General features: G+C 41.5%; 1 protein-coding gene across 1 annotated transcript in view; it reads right to left on the bottom strand.

The window, feature by feature from the left end:
- DNAH11 (dynein axonemal heavy chain 11) overlaps positions 1 to 17,688 on the bottom strand; it is a 404,290-nt gene that overhangs the window by 143,579 nt on the left and 243,023 nt on the right. Inside the window, exons 53-56 of the mRNA XM_077491239.1 lie at positions 17,268 to 17,430; positions 13,781 to 13,904; positions 11,708 to 11,850; positions 3,476 to 3,637 (exon numbers count right to left, since the gene is read on the bottom strand). Coding sequence (XP_077347365.1) covers positions 3,476 to 3,637; positions 11,708 to 11,850; positions 13,781 to 13,904; positions 17,268 to 17,430 — 592 coding nt within the window. The remainder of the gene's footprint in view (positions 1 to 3,475; positions 3,638 to 11,707; positions 11,851 to 13,780; positions 13,905 to 17,267; positions 17,431 to 17,688) is intronic.

Consider the following 17,688-nt stretch of genomic DNA (forward strand, 5'->3'; position numbering starts at 1 on the left):
CCCCTAAAAAAACCTCAAGGCACCCTGGTTGAAAAAGTGTTTTTAGCTTTCTCTGCATTCTGTAGTTCTGGATCGGAACTTTCAAATCTGTGTCCAGATTTTACCAGGTGCCTGCAGTCTGAGTGAGCACACAGGTATGCATTACATACTCAAGTCTGAGAATAGCTCCAAGCTCCCAGTTTGGAGACAGATCCTAGTGTGGGAGATAGGGATGGGCTCGGGTGTGTAAGTAGCCTGCCAGGAAGTCGGCACGGCGCTGCGCTAATCGCAGGCAGTGAGACTTTTTCCCAATGTGCGGCTGCAGAGACCGGGAAATGTCTCACTGCCTCTAATTAGCACAGCACCATGCCAACTTCCTGGCAGGCTCTGCACGTAGAATGTGCGAACACGCCCCAAGCCCATCCCTAGTGGGAGACAGAAGGTCTTACCTAGGGTTCAGCGAAGCCTGAGCCAGGATCCAAGAACCAGGAGGTCTCACCCAGGGGTCAGAGGAGCCCCAGCCAGGAGGTAGGCGGTCTCATTCCAGGAGTCAGGTAGGCTCCTATTGGGGTGTCATGAGAACCCCTATGCAGATAAGCTAAGATTGGGCTGTACAGCAGGGTGCTGCCAACAAGAGAGCCAGGTGGCTCTGTATTTTCTTTTGTTCATATTGATGTGGAAGAATCCCTGCATGGGCGACTGTCTATCAAACTTTCCATTTATTTTAATAAATATGGGCTGCCATGCCCTTAAATGCAGTTTTGACTGGTGCAACTCATTTGAATAGCACTCACCACCTGAGTATAATCTCCTCACTATAACAATACACACACAAGTCTAAAAGACATGTATAAACCTTAGCACAATCATTTGTGAAAACCAGAACTTTTCCATTACATATACTTTTTAGCACACAGCCTACAGACTACTTCAGGAAGCACTTCATTAACATGGCTGATGAGCAACCAGCAACTATTGTACAATATAGAATAAAAAGCACAGGAGTCAGGAATACATTATATACAGTCCAGCATACAGAGTGCATTGGTCAGGAGTATGTCATATACAGTCCAGCATACAGAGTGCAGTGGTCAGGAGTATGTCATATACAGCTCAGCGCCCAGAGTGCAGGGGTCAGCAGTACGTCATACACCGTTCAGCATACAAAGTACAGATTTCAGGAATATGTAATATACAGCCCAGTGTACAGAGTGTAGTGGTCAGGAGTCTGCCATATAGAGCCCAGCGAGCAGAATGCTGTGGTCAGAAGTATGTCATATACAGAGTGCAGTAGTAAGGAAAAAAAATCTTATACAGCCCTCCCTGTTCTCCCCCCTTCAGACCCTCTGGGATTTTCTGCTCCTCACAAAGCACAGTTCATCTTGGGGATTTATCTTGCTGCACAGCATAGTCTTCTGCATCTTTCTCTCCTCCCTGCATTATACAGCCTGAGTTGTGTGACCAGTGGGCATTGCTAAAAGTCTGGCCATTCTGCCATTCAGATTCCTCCACTCCCCAGGAGCAATAAGCTGCTGCAAGAAGGCCTTGGCTGTGTGGCTTCCACCCCTTAAAGTGGATGCCAGCCTGAGCCATGGACAGATTCTCTGAGGGGGTTTGGCTCACCATACATCATTTTCCCCATCTACCTGCCTTGTTAGTTAATGTCCCAAAGTTTTGCCATGGTTGTTTCATTTCCCTAGGTGTCTACCTACCCGATCACCTGCTCCTGCACTGCTCTCTCTCCCTGAAGTCGGACCAGAACTAAAAGCCTACTGCTGGATAGAAATCACTCCGCCTGGCAGTATCGGCTTAATTTCAGTACCGTGGAAAAGCACAGGGCATATCAGTGCCCGGTGTTCTGTCCAAAACTGTCCGCCTATTGGGGTGCCGGTGTCATATCAAATAGTGTCCCCCGTCAGATAGTGTCTGCTGTGTACTGCGCATGCACTGACAGTGTTTCATGTTTATCATCGAATGCATCAAGTTTCAAGGTACAAGTTAAAAAATATAGAGAATGATGATGCACCTTTTTTAATATTCAGAGATTCAGGCACATACCACCATCATTCTGTTGAGTGCCTTGCAGAGTGCAGTGGGGTGCCGGTGTCATGTCAAATAGTGTCCGCTTTGTACTGCGCATGCGCAGTACACAGGACATGCAGATTCCGAAGATATCCGAAGATGAACGGCGCCTGCGCTGTGAGTCGAGGTGCAAGCCCTGAGGCAAGCCCCTCTTGCTTTCACATTTCAACCTGGCCACACCAGGGCATGGAAGCACTTTTGCATTCTACTTCTGAGCACTGCCTGCTTGTAATCCAATTTTAAGGCGAGGGTTCACTTATACAGTACTTTAAGCAAAACCAAGTTAACATCTATTGAAAACTGGTAATGATGATGATTTCAACAGTTTGATCAAGGGTATATGCAGACATACTGGGAAATTTATTGGATCTGTAACTGTAAAGCCCCATACACACTATCAGATTTTCTGCTGATTGATGTTTTTTGTAAATCTGAAGACAACAATCAGCAGAAAATCTGATAGTATGGTATGGGGCTTAAAAAGGTTAAAAGGACAAATGATTCTTTAGCACAAATTGTCCTTTAAGGCATGTCCCTACCCCACTAAATGCAGCCCTTCTAGTCCAATACTCACATTTGTCCCCATTGCAGGTTGTGATGCTGCCTGGAGCCACGCAGCAGCTTCTGGGAGCATGCCCACTGTGTCCTCTTCATTCTACTCATGCATGGCACAGCCTGATTCATTCTTAAAGGAAAAGCCATACACCTATTGCTGGTCAAAAGTTGCTGCCATATTTACTCTAACCAACCAGGCTTCTGCTTGGGATGAGCAACAGAATGTCCCTTATGGTTTAACTGCTAATTTTTACCAGCTAATTCATTAGATGTTGATTACTGGGGTGATAAGACAATGGGGTTGATTTACTTAAACTGGAGAGTGCAAAATCAGATGCATCTGTTCACAGAAACGAATCAGCTCCCATATTTTATTGTCAAAGCTTAATTGAACAAGCTGAAGTTAGACATTGATTGGTCTCTGTATAGAGCTGCACCAAATTTTGCACATTTAGAAGTATGATTTCAAAACAGTGTATGTTCTGTTGTCTTATTTGAAAAAAGTTCAGAGTATACTAGGAGAACATTATTTATAAGCATCAGTGATCCTCTTTAATGAATGCTTTTGTATGGTGTTCACCTATAATGAATGAAACTTAAGTGAAGTCCACCACCAACACAAAAAAGGGCCTGTGTGAATAAGGAATCTCTAAAATAATGCTAAAATGACAACGGTGCATTTAGAAGTACTGTGATAACTTGAAAGGGTGCAGTGTGTTATGTAGCTTTGCAATATAGCTTATATCATTAAACACCAAAGGGCACATGATCAAATGCCTCTGAATATCTTTCTAAGTGAAAAGCCTTTTGGAAATGATGCATGGTTTTATTGTCTGACTGACATTGCAGGATTGCATACCACAATTCCCTCCGTGTCTTCAATGAACCTCCTGCTGACAGATTGCAAGGCCTCCTGTGGCCACTCATGGAACCAGTCAATAGCTGTGCAGTTAACTATGGCTGGGAACTTCCGAGCCCTGATTCGTAGAGTGGAACCAACGGGAGAGAAACACAAAATGACCTGAAGGGGAAAGAAGAGAGAACGATGAGTAAAAAAAGACACGTTTCAACTCTGCAATCAAATCTGCCTCTTAAAAAGATGATTGTATAGGAATCATGTACAGCAATGTTTTACTTAAGTGAAAGCTTATCAAATGTGAATATTCTTCATAGAGATTTCTAAATGAGCAAATAACCCAACTGCCCAAGGCTTTGATTTTCCTTCCTGGCATTGGTTGAAGTCTGTGAGGCCAACCAAGTAAGATCCTCCAGTCACTGACAACCTGGTGTCCTAGGTGCATCTAGTACTGAGTGCAAAAGGAGGAAAGGTTTCTCCAAGTAGTCACTAGGTGGCACACTTCAGTTTAGTTAAAAAAAAAAAAAAACTCAGCTTTATTATTTGTTAAAAATAGAATAAAAAATTAAACAACCATAAAGACCTTCACCAACCACTGTTTAAAATAAAGACAACGTTGTCTAAACCAGGGAGGCAGCTGCACAGTCACCCATACGTACAGGCATTCACTCATTGGCTCTGAGGAAGTTAGCGTTTGATTGGCTAATGAAACGCGTCAGGGGCGTCATCACGCATGTGACGTCTCTGGCAAAATCAATGCGAATGGCCCAGGATGGACAATGTGGTTATGGTGATATGATACTCAGACTGTAACACAAGCTCTGTCGGTGCACGGCAGACCGGATGGCCTATTCCGATGGCCTTTCTCTGATGTGAGATATGAACTGGCAGTGACATTACGGTGGTGAGATCCTTCCTTTATGTTTTACAGTGTTCTGCTTATACAACTTTTGTCAACAGAAGCCCATCTCAGCTGGTCTTTTTGTACCAACACACCCATCACATCCAAGGATTGTAGTCTGTCTCTATCCTCCTCCCTCTGATTACGATTTGATGTGCTTAGGATAGTGTGTTCCTGACCTTTTATAGGAGGTTTCAGACAACTCTGCCTTCATGCTGGACCATTTTCTTCTGACATACAGCCACCACTCCTGTTTATATTGTGACCTATGAGTCCTTAACTTGGCTACCATTAGGCTCTGTATATCAGACATTGAGGCTTCTCAAGGAACCTCTGCTGAGGTCAACAATTTTTGAGCCTGATCTATATTGGTGTTAGTAGCCTTACTTAGCAGTTGTCTCCCTGGTTTAGACAATGTTGTCTTTATTTTAAACAGTGGTTGGTGAAGGTCTTTATGGTTGTTTCATTGTTGTATTCTATTTATAACAAATAATAAAGCTGTGTTTTTTTACTCAACTGAAGTGTGCCACCTAGTGAATACTTGAAGAAACATTTCCTTCTTTTGCGCTTTTTAACCACTTGCTTACTAGGCACTTAAACCCCCCTCATGCCCAGACCAATTTTCAGCTTTCAGCACTGATGCACTTTGAATGACAATTGCGCGGCCATACTACACTGTACCCAAATGACATTTTTATCATTTTTTCCCCACAAATAGAGCTTTCTTTTGGTGGTATTTAATTACAGCTGGGAATTGTATTTTATGCTAAACAAACAAAAAAAGATGCAAAAAAAAGAAATCATGTTTAATAGTTTGTTATAAAATTTTGCAAACAGGTCATTTTTCTCCTTCATTGAAATGTGCTGATGAGGCGGCGCTGGTGGGCATTGATAGGCACAGTTAAGGTGGCACTAATAGGCACAGATAAGGTGGCACTGATTGGCACAGATAAGGCAGTACTGATGGGCACTGATGGGCAAAGATAAGATGCCACGGATGGGTGGCACGGATGGGTGGCACGGATGAGTGCCACGGATGGGTGGCATGGATGGGCACTGATAGGTACCACTGATAGATGGGACTGATGGGCACTGATAGGTGGCACTGCTGGGCACTGATGGGCACTGGTAGATGACACTGATGGGCACGGATATGTGGCACTGAGGTGCAGCACTGTTTTTGCGGCGGACTTTGAGCACTGATAGGTGGCACTGTGGGCACCGATAGATGGCACTGTGGGCACTGATAGGTGGCACTGTGGGCACTGATGGGTGGCACTGTGGGCACTAATGGGTGGCACTGATAAGTTTCACTTTTTCCCCTACTTAGGTGGCACTGGCAGGGGGCAAGTGGGCACTGATGATCTGGCCGTGATCAGGACAGAAGTCCCTCTCACGGCCGCCGGTGATCGCCTTTTTTTTTTTTTTCTCCTCGAGCTGGAAAAATAGCCGATTACCGGCTCTGTTGCGATCACATGATCAGCTGTCATTGGCTGACAGCTGATCACGTGGTAAGGGGTCGGGATCGACCCCTTGCTCTGATCTATGATCAGGCGAGTCTCATAGACTCGCTGATCACAGGGCGCGCAGGCCGCTCGTGCACGGGGACGACGTCAATAGACGTAGTCCCAGCAAAGCAGGTCCGCGCTGTAGCCGTCATTCGGCTATAGCGTGGATCTCTAGAGGTTAATTTAGGTCATGTGATCTGCACCTGATACCAATTAGGTATTGGCAGGTGATTCATTATACAGGGACTATACTGCATTAGCACAGTGACTTGCAAAAGTATTCACCCCCCTTGGCATTTTTGGTGTTTTGTTGCCTCACAACTTGGAATGAACATGGGTTGTTTGAGGATTTGCATCATTTAATTTACAGAATATGCCCACAACTTTGAAGATTTTTATTTTTTTTTATTGTGAAGCAAACAACAAATAGGACAAAATAACAGAAAAAGTCAACGTGCATAACTATTCACCCCCCTAAAGTCAATACTTTGTAGAGCCACCTTTTGCAGCTATTACAGCTCCAAGTCACTTTGGATAAGTCTCTATGAGCTTGCCACATCTTACCACTGGGATTTTTGCCTATTCCTCCTTGCAAAACTGCTCCAGCTCCTTCAAGTTGGATGGTCTGCGTTTGTGAACCGCAATCTTTAAGTCTGACCACAGATTTTCTATTGGAGTGAGGTCTGGGCTTTGACTAGGCAATTCCAACACTTTTACATGTTTCCCCTTAAACCACTCAAGTGTTGCTTTAGCAGTGTGTTTGGGGTCATTGTCCTGCTGGAAGGTGAACCTCCGTCCTAGCCTCAAATCACACACAGAGTGGTACAGATTTTACTCAAGAATATCCCTGTATTTAGCACCATCCATCTTTCCCTCAACTCTGACCAGTTTCCCAGTCCCGACTGCTGAAAAACATCCCCACAGCATGATGCTGTCACCACCATGTATCACTGTGGGGATTGTGTTCTTTGGGTGATGTGATGTGTTGGGTTTGTGCCAGACATAACGCTTTCTTTGATGGTCAGAAAGTTTAATTTTAGTCTCATCAGACCAGAGCATCTACCTCCATACATTTTAGGAGTCTCCCACATGCCTTTTGGCAAACTGAAAACGTGCCATTTTGTTTTTTGCTGAAAGTAACGGCTTTCTTCTGGCCACTCTGCCATAAAGCCCAACTCTACAGAACGTACGGCTTATTGTCCTATGTACAGATACACTAGTCTCTGCTGTGGAACTCTGCAGCTCCTCCAGGGTTATCTTAGATCTCTGTGCTGCCTCTCTGATTAATGCCCTCCTTGCCCGGTCCATGAGTTTTGGTGTGCGGCTGTCTCTTGACAGGTTTGCTGTTGTGCCATGTTCTTTCCATTTGGCTATGATAGATTTATGGTGCTCCTAGGGATCATCAAAGATTTGGATATTTTTTTATAACTTAACCCTGACTTGTACTTCTCAACACATTGTCCCTTACTTATTTGGAGAGTTCCTTGGTCTTCATGGCAGTGTTTGATTAGTGGTGCCTCTTGCTTAGGTGTTGCAGCCTCTGGGGGCCTTTCAAAAAGGTGTGGATATGTAATGACAGATCATGTGACACTTAGATTGCACACAGGTGAACATCATTTCACTAATTATGTGACTTCTGAAGGTAATTGGTTGCACCAGAGTTTTTTATTGGCTTCATAACAAAGGTGGTGAATACATATACACATGCCAATTATTTTTTTTATTTATGAAAAATAGTTGTATGTATATATTTTTCTAATTTTACTTCTACTATTGTGTTCTGATCCATCACATATAATTCAGATTAAAAAAACATTGAACTAAAGGCTGTAATGTAACAAAATAGGTAAAAAGCCAAGGAGGGTGAATACTTTTGAAAGGCACTGTATCTACTGTCCACCGCTCACTACTTAAGCGGTTGATCCAGGATCCCTATATAATTATTTAAGCACCTAGTACTGAGCCTGTAAATCTGTAGCTAGGGATTATCAACTCTGCTCAGCAAAACTCTCTTAAAAGTAACTATGCATAGCCCTATTCATTCAGATTTATAATCAGCACTGCAGTCTGCAGAAACAGTGCATGCAGTTATGCAGATTCAACATTTTTTAGAGCACTGGATGAGTGGAAAGAGGCTGCAGTCCTTCTCAGACACACTGAAAAAAAATTGCTTTATCTGCAAGAATTCTTAGGAATTGTAAATAAAATCTCCAAGGTAAAGCAAATACATTTTCTGACTCTGCCGCAGTCCCAATGGATCTGAACTAACATTAGTAGCTCTACGTATTACTATCTTTGTCGACTGTTAGTGCTCTTTAAAGCAGTATTAACACCTCACTGACACAGCACGATCCCATATGGGGTGTTGGTGTAGGTAAGGTGCTGTCGCGCACTATTCTAGTGGGATAAGGAAAGCCCACAAATTAATGTTGACAATATGGACCATGACAAAACCATCCAACCAATCTTGGATGGTTTTTCTGACGGAATTCCACTCAAGCTTGGCTTGCATACACACGGTCACACAAAAGTTCTCTGAAATTTCGACCATCAAGAATGCGGTGAGGTACAACACTACGACAAGCCGAGAAAATGAAGTTCAATGCTTCCAAGCATGCGTCGAATTGTTTTCGAGCATGCGTAGGAATTTTGAGCGTCGGAATAGCTACAGACGACCAGAACTTTTTTGCGACCGAAAAATAGAGAACCTGCTCTCATTCTTTTGTTGGCGGGAATTCCGCCAGCAAAAGTCCAATGGAGCATACACACAGTCGCATTTTCAAGCTTTGTTTACTTGCGGCAGCCGACGTGACATCATAATGTCACGCCCAGGCCACCGAGAGTCATAGAGATTGCCGGGGATCATCTGTCCCTCAGTTTTCTCTATGACTTCCATCTGGCACCGGTGTATTCCTTCTCAGGGACCCCAATCGCACGGGAGAGCATGGAGAAGCACCGGAGGGCGGTGGGAGGGAGGGGGCGTCCCCTCCTGCAGCAGCTGCATGCATCATTCAGATATCACATGACGTTCGGCGGTATGGAAGTGGTTAAACTCAAAATTGAAAAAAAACAAAACAGACATGGTTTTTAAGACAGAAATTACCCAAATGGTCTCTCTTGTGATAAATGTTTTCCCCTGCCTGTCAGTGGTAATGTACACTGAGCCGCGCATGCAGTGTGGGCAGAAGGTAATGCTGTGTGATACTATTCATCATACAGAGCAAACTCCAAGTTTAACTCTTTCACTGCCAGGGCTGTACTGACAGTGGGGGGGGGGGGGGTATACACGCTTCTGGGTGTGTAGTTCCCCCTATCAGTTTCCCTAGCCAGTATGGCTGCGAAAGAATGTAATGCAATGTGACCTACACTGCATTACTTTCAGTGGAGCACAGGGGTGACATCCAGTGTGTTTTAGGGCCCCGGATGTCTCATTAAAGAGAGCCTGTCACCAACAAATCATCACAGAATATATTTTTTTTTTTGCCCCGTGTGATAAAAAAAAAGTAAAACATTTTAAGTTACATCTAAGCATATAAAATCCCCCCCAAATATTTTTTATTATGTTCCCTAAAATTAACTTTAGTGTAACTTACTGAAATTTTGTATTTCCTAGACCTTTGCGGTAATATCAAAAATTTGAACTACCACCATTTTATTCTCTTGGATATCTGTCTTCAGAAAATATATAATGTTTTTTTTTGGGGGGGGGGGGGGTGGTTATGTAATCTTTAGGCCTAAAATTATGTTACAAATATTTGTGCAAAAAAATTAAAATATTACACTATATATTATATATAATGTTAGGGGGTTCTGAGTAATTTTCTAGCAAAAAAAATTAATTTTGACTTGTAAAAAGTGTAAAAAAAAGAAGCTTGGTCCTTAAGTGGTTAATTTACTACAACTGGAGAGTGTAAAATCTGGTGCAGCTGTGCATGGTAGCCAATCGGCTTCTAACTTCAGCTTGTTCAATTAAGCTTTTACAAAAAAAAAATTATTATTATACAGAGATGCACCAGATTTTGTACTCTACAATTTTAGTAAATCAACCCCAAAGAGTCAATATTCATCATGTTCCATCACTGCTGATCAGATATCAGCTGCCAAAATGGATGTAAATTTAGTCAAAAGACAATTATTGGCCAAGAAGCCTAAATAAGTGGCCTCAATAATTAACCACTTCCTGCCCGTCATATAGCAATAGGATGTTGGGAAAGTGATTCTGTTATCCTGACCAGATGTCATATGATGTGATCAGGACAACAAGCTGGAGCACACAGTGGTGGGCATGTCAGTCTGACACACCACATCTCTGATCTGGGTAAAGAACCTCTGATTTTTACCATGTGATCAGCTGTGTCCAATCACAGCTGATCACGGTGTAAACAGGAAAAGCCGTGCATCGGCTTTTTCTCACTCGCGTCTGACAGAGTAGAGGAGAGCCGATTGGTGGCTCTCCTGATGGGGGGGGGGGTCTGTGCTGATTGATTATCAGTGCAGCCCCCCCAGGATGCCCACCCAGGACCACCAGGGATGCCACCAGGACCACCAGGGTTGGCCACCACTGATGACCACCAGGCATGCCACCCATGGCCACCAGGGATACCAATGTGTGCCCACATATGCCAATCAGTGCCCATAAGCAATGCCTGTCAGTGCCTCCTTAGCAGGGATGCCCATCAGTACCATCTATCAGTGTCCATCAGTGCCCATCCATGCCCATCAGTGCCAACCATGAGTACCTACCAGTGCAGCCTTTCAGTGTCCATCATTGTCGCCCATCAGTGCCACCTAGGAGTGCCCATCAGTGCTGCATATTGGTGCCACCTATCAGTGCCCATCAGTGCCCATCATGGGTGCTCATCAGTGCAGCCTCATCAGTGCCCATCAGTGAAGGAGAAAACATACTTATTTTACAAAAATTTAACACCGCTAGGGAGGATGGCATCCTAATGCAGAGAAGCCGAAAAATGGTTGACCACAGGAACAGGGGACAGATCATTTATTTTTGATTACACAACTAATGAGGGGTTGCATCAAGGCTGAAACACCTTCTGACAATCATTACATTGAACATATGTTTACACAACTACCCCGCTGTACCTTGTATATCATCCTGATCTATATCCTTTATCCAAACCCTGACGAAGGGCTTGAACCAGAAACGCATCGGGTACCGGAGTTTCTTCGAAGTTTGGAGAATACTTACAATTATATATACATTTTATATGCTTGCTATGAATTCACGTTGTATTCTTATTTGTCTTTTGTTTTTTGTTATGTCATGCTTTTAACTGATCATCATGTGTGTGTGTGATCTAATTTTACATGTATTAATAAACGCATTTATACATCATATCAGTGTGTGGTTGCCTTTAAAATACCATTTAGGGGTGTTCCTTCCTTTTTCTATATACAGTACTAGGGATGTGGCAACATTTCACCACTTTCTAACACAGTGAAAACATATTCAAATTTTATAACAGAAACAAAGAAACCTTTTTTTTCAAAATTTTCAGTTTTTTTATTTGTTTAGCAAAAAATAAAAACCCCAGAGGTGATCAAATACCACCAAAAGAAAGCTCTATTTGTGGGGACAAAATTATAATTTTGTTTGGATATAGAGTAGCATGATAACGCAATTGTCATTTAAATAGCGACAGAGCTGAAAGCTGAAAATTGGCCTGGGCAGCAAGGGGCAAAAGTGATTTATATTGAAGTGGTTAATCTATGGTGCTTTAAATAAGCAAATTAAAGCAAACCAATACATGCATAATATTATTCTCAGTGACAAAATGGTAGGTAGAAAACTGACATAGAAGGACTTACTTTGAGCTGAAGACGGACTCTTTCTAAAAAGAACTTCCAACAACCATCTTTGGAGTCGTCTAATCCCAGACCCCGCACCTCATTTCTGATTCCAGACACTATTGTTTCTACTTCCTCTTCACTGAACAGATCAGGCACCTCTCCTGTAAGACAGTTTGTTTATCTTTATTAAATATTAGGAAAACTGTATTTCAGAGATGCAGGCCCATATTTACAATATGAACACTCTTAGAAAGTGCATGGGGCAGGAAGTAGGTGTTGTTTTTCAAAGGAAAATTCCACTTTTTGCAAAGAAAGTAATAACAAATACACTCTTAAAAAAAAAAAAAAAATGCATTTTTTAAAATTGTTTGCATTTGAGCCTGCAAATCTTGGGTGCAATGCATTGGCTCCTTAAGACTATTACTAGTACAGAGCCTTAGTCGGAGGGAGTATCAATAAAGAGGGAGTAAAGACAGTGACGTTACTGCACATGTGCTCCATTGAGAACTACACTCTCTCTGCTGCAATGGCAGATGGGACTTGTAGCTTCTTTTCATTCACAGATTCTAGTTAATGAATGATGTGGGTGTGTGGGTGGAGCCACACACAGCTATGCTGATTTTTTCATTTGTGACAGGAATTGCAGAGGAGAAGAACCCTGCAATCCTGTAAGTCAGGGGCTCTGCTGCGGACCACATTTCATTGTACATACTAAATATGGATGTAGCATAAAATGTTACATCAGGAGGGGCTCCTGATGATGTCCAAGCAGTGATGAAACATGTTCATTGGTTTACAAGCCACAGATTAGAGCACACGCCGGCTCTTGAAGCAGAGCAATGAGGACCTTACAAACTGCCAGATCATTCCGGGGTGCCAGGAAGGGCACCAGAAAGCGTGAGTGTGTTTTCCTTACATTTTTTATGACATTTTAATAAAATGGTATGCACTATGAGATGCCTTTCTGCTTGATTCTTATATGTGAGCTGCTCTATGGATTTGTTTCAGAGAGATTGAAAGCAGAGAGCTGCAAGGCACAGCAGAGCAGAGCTGTGAAAAGCATTGCAGACCTAGTTTAGTATATGCTTAGGTGGTCATCTCCGTTTGGCGAGTGTGAACCCACTGGGGCCGGGGCACTATTTGCACAGAGTGGAGTGTTGGCGATGGAAAGCACTTAACATCACTCAAGCACCCTTTGAGCACTAGCACTTTAAAAGAGAGACATTTTTTGTAGTCTGAGACTTTTTCTAATATCACTTTGGACTTTTTGGTTGTCACTTTAAACTGAATTAATTATAATTTATACATATATATATTTTTTTCACAGATAATTAGTTGCACTTATTTTTAGGAAGTTTTTGGTTTTCGATGCTATACTAAGTTTATTAGAGATGGGTGAGTGTGGCTTTAATATTAATAACCATTGTTTAATGTGTATACATTGAAAAAGAGCAGCTTCCTATAAGTGTATTTACTCATTCTGTTGCTCAGGTATCATATTAAAATTAGTAATATCTCAATATATACTCCAAAAGCCTGTATGAACTTTGCAGACCCAAACTATTGGTGTTTACAAAATGGATTTGCCTTGCCATACAGTCTCAAATGTGTTAATTGTACTACCCACAAAACCTATTTTATAATCTTTAATGGCTGCTGGAAAGCTGATTACCACCCTGACTTCTAAAGTCTGTTGGAGACATGATGAAATTTCCCCACCAGCCTTCACAATTTTGCTTAAATACTGTGACCAATGACAAACCAAAGTGTGGTAATCCCTGAGTAGATTGTCCTTAGGTGAGAATTGGGCAGTATAGCTGTCACAGAAGGAAATTGTCTTTATGGTCTGATAGGTAGTTGGATCCAGTGGGGCCCCAGCTAGAACTAAAATATAAGTATTGGATAGAGCTGGCCTTTAAGCTCAGCCTAACTGCCAAATTTTTCCATTTACAGATTTATTTAAGTTTTACAACACAAGGTTATCTTGTTGCTGAAGACTGCTTTGTGTCTTCTTCCCTAAAAGTTCACCGTATCCACAGTCAATTTATCAATGGGAGAAAAACCCTTCAAGAAATGTGTTGATGTAATCACCTGATGCCAACAAGTCATTAATCAGAACAAGAAAGCGTTCATCTGGAACATGGGCATCTGTCAGCAAAAACACAGTGGGCATGTTCTTGGCTCCCGTTCTGATGTACAAATTGGCAAGATCCACCTGTAAAGGGAAAGAGGCAATCATTTATGCTTGGTGGAAATGTTGATGTAGGTATAAAAACAAAAGAGTATCAGCTTCGTGCTAGCCTGTCCACCTGCACTGTGGCTCTATACATCATCACTGGCCTCTATACAAGGAAGGAAGATATCAGACTCATTCAAGTGTTAAAGAGGAAGTAGTCAGTAATCTACAAATATATTACAGCTATGTTTTAGTTATACATGAGTAGTCCATTAAAATAACACTAGTGGCAAATGTTTTTTTTTTATCACTTAGAGACTAGTGCTTACAGATGGTACATGTAAAATCACTTCTCTGTCTCACTCCCTGCTCTGCCTCCATCACCAAAAATATGCAGACCAATTTTGATTTGATTTTATGGAAAAAATGTTGCAACTGCACCTCTAATGTCAATGTTTTAGGGGTACTTCAACTCTTTGGGTGTAAAACACACACAAACCTCAATAGTTCCTATGGAAAAATTATTTTATGATATGTACTCTTTACATTTATTTACTAATAAAGTCTTAAATTATTTTTTGTCCTTACTGGAATAAACAGAAAAATATGGAGATATGCTGAATTTCTTGTGAAAATGCTAGTTACCAGACAGTCTTGTTGATTCAGTGACTTTTGTTCCTTCCAAGCTACAGACCAGAATTGTAAAGTTACTCACAGCAAAAGAAAAGCAAAGTCAGCACTTACTGTATTTGCATAGTGGTTTCAGGCAAGGGACTGGTTCAGCATCAAAGCCATGTGTTAAGCAGATGGCCAGGTGACTAGCATTTTCAAAAGGAGAAGACAAATGCAGTTCTAATATTAACAGCAACAGTGAAAGCAGCCAGTAAACTTAACCAATTCCGGCAAACACTGCAATAGTGGGCAAATAAGGAACATAATTCAGTGTATCTTATTCTGAGTTATATAATAGGATTTCTATGAGTGTACTTTTTACAGTTTGTGCTGTAATGTTACCCCCCCCCCCCCCCATTTCTGAATCGTCTTTAAACTTACAGGCCAAGCCTAAATCTAACTGGTGGCTATCAGAAAAGTCTGCCACATTGTTTTACAACCGTCTGTATATGAAAGACAGCAAAGGGCATCTGGGAATTACTGGCCAAAGGTTAAGTGCATTACAGAAATGCCTGGGTGAAAACTAGGCAGTTAGGAAGTGCTCCCTTTATGTCCCTTTTGGACCCGTTTTCAGTTTTTAAATGGAGTGTGCCTTGAAAACTCCCCACATAACCCCCCTCATCCTCTTTATTAGTTTATAAATATAAATTGAGAGATTGTTTAAGGCCAGGTAGTGTTGACAGTCTCTTGGGAGCCCAAGATCTCAGAAATAGCATTTACTTACTAGCCAAAATAACTGTCTATCCATCTCCTTGAAGAAAGCAAGTAGACAGACAGGCCATTATCTGTATAGCACCAGCTCACGTACATAATTTGCCTGACTCCAGTAATTGAGAGACTGGTTCATTGCTCTTGGTTACTACATGCTGCACAGCATGATTGCTTTTGGGTTGCTTTGAAGGAAAGCCTGATAGTGTAAAAATGTTTAAAATATATCTAAGAAATATTGGTCTTTTAACAACCTCAAGGGAATCTATAGCTGTTATGTATATATCTTTGTTTTTTACTTATTATGGTCAAAGAAATATGAAATGTTTCCAGTTAATAATATAGTGAATATAAACAATGAGAAACGGTGCCAATAGTGAATAAATGACTAATTACAACAAATTTGTATAAACGAATGAAACACGAAATAATAAACAGATGGGCGCAAAAACTTATAAATCACACAACATGGCATGAATATAATAATAATGATACACAATAAATCCATTATATGCCTGGTGGTCACAATTATATGTCACTTCGGGTGAAGCACGTTTGATTTTTTTGAAGATTTAAGCACATTGCACTTTAGAAGGCACAGTGTTGGAGGAACACTATGTAGAAGATTTAGATCACTGGATTATTTTTTATATATAAAAAAAAAAATATATATATATATATATATATATATATATATATATATATATATTATATATATATATATGCTGGACTGTGTTGACACTTTCATTTATTGTGTATCATCATTATTCTCTTCATGCCATGTTGTGCGAGTTAATAATATACAGTTTCTATCCAGCCAGCAGGTGGTGCACAAGCCTGCTTTTCATATATTCTGCCATTTCATCTGTGCCTACAGAATCTTTTCATGGAGCTCCAATGAGCATTGCAGTAGTGGCTCTTCCCTTATTTGATGGCTAAAACAGAAGTTTCAATCAGACAAACAAATCACAAAGAAATCAGGGCCTGCTGTGCTGTCTCTTTAGCTAACTCATATTGTTTTGGGAATTCCTTATCATAGATCAATGTTTATTTGTAAAACATAGATTTTACATATATTTCATATACAGTACATCAGAATCTCCCTTTATAGCAAAGTCCCTATCAGAATCCCACCCTTAAATCAGTATCCCCATCAGAGTGCCCCTTATATCAGTGTCCCCACAAGAATTCTCCTTTTCTTCTTTGTGCCCATCAATATCCCCCTTGCCTCAGTGTTTCCATCAGAGCTCCCTTACATAAGTGTCCCCATCAGAATCCCTCCCCCTTACATCAGTGTCCCCATCAGAATCCACCCCTTATATCAGTGTCCCCCAACAAAGTCCCTTCTTACACCAGTGTCCCCATTAGAATCGCCCATGACATCAATGCCCCCCACCACACCAGCATCCCCCTTTACATCAATGTCCCCATCAGAATCTCCTCTTCTATCAGTTTCCCCATCAGAATACTCCCTTATATCAGTGTCCCCATTAGAGTTCCTGTCATATCACTGTCCCCATTAGAGTTCCTCTTACATCAGTGCCCCCATCAGAGTCCTCCTTACCACTGTAATTTAGCTTATGAAATACAGCTGTAACTGGTTAGCAGGGTGGGAGCTAGGAGACGGAACAGGTTTAAACAGAGGACATTCCAACCCCCTATGAATTTGAGGGTAAGTACTTGATTGGTAGCTAGGGTGTTGATGGTCCTAGCAACCAACACACTGTGGATGGGAGGGGGGCTGATAAACGTCTGCAATACAGACTGCAGGTGGGGGGATGAATAAAAGGAACAGCAACGTATATGAATCCTGTGCACTGAGTCTGAAGCTCAGCTTTAAACTACTACACAAAAATGATCTGAGCATATAGTTTAAAGGTCACTCTAGCTTTACTAAGTAGAGTTGATTTGATCCAATGGGTGCAAAAAAAAATAAACCTCCCTTCAACACTGTAATTTACTGTAGTTTTATTTAAAATACAGATTAATTGTCACAGCAGTCATGCAGATTAGTGTCCTTGCCTTAAGGTCTTGTATGCCATATCCATTTTTCAGTGTGATCTGAAAAACTTCCAGAGAGCCAATGTATGCAGCTAGTTTAGACAGACTTTGTTTTCCACTGCCACCCACACCGATCAGCAGTGCATAACCCCGAGGAGCCGCCAAGATGCGACTGATTCGACACCTAAAAGAAACATAGCAGAATAAAAGTACAGATTTAACAATGATGTACATATTAAATATATTCCATGGTAAAGCACACATAATGTCCTAGCAAAGGGACTGGTAGGCGTGTCTACATTACTGGCCACACCCTCCCATACCAAAGTCTATCTTTAGTTGGGTTAAACTGAGCAAATAAAAGTAATGTGTCCTACACATGTCCAATCTAAGGCTTTGAGCAAATATATATATTTGTTTCTTTTTCAGTTATATCAGTCCA

Source organism: Lithobates pipiens, unplaced genomic scaffold, assembly GCF_037356315.1.
Source record: "Lithobates pipiens isolate NorthernLeopardFrog02 unplaced genomic scaffold, aLitPip1_a1.2 Scaffold_19, whole genome shotgun sequence".
NCBI lineage: Eukaryota > Metazoa > Chordata > Amphibia > Anura > Ranidae > Lithobates > Lithobates pipiens.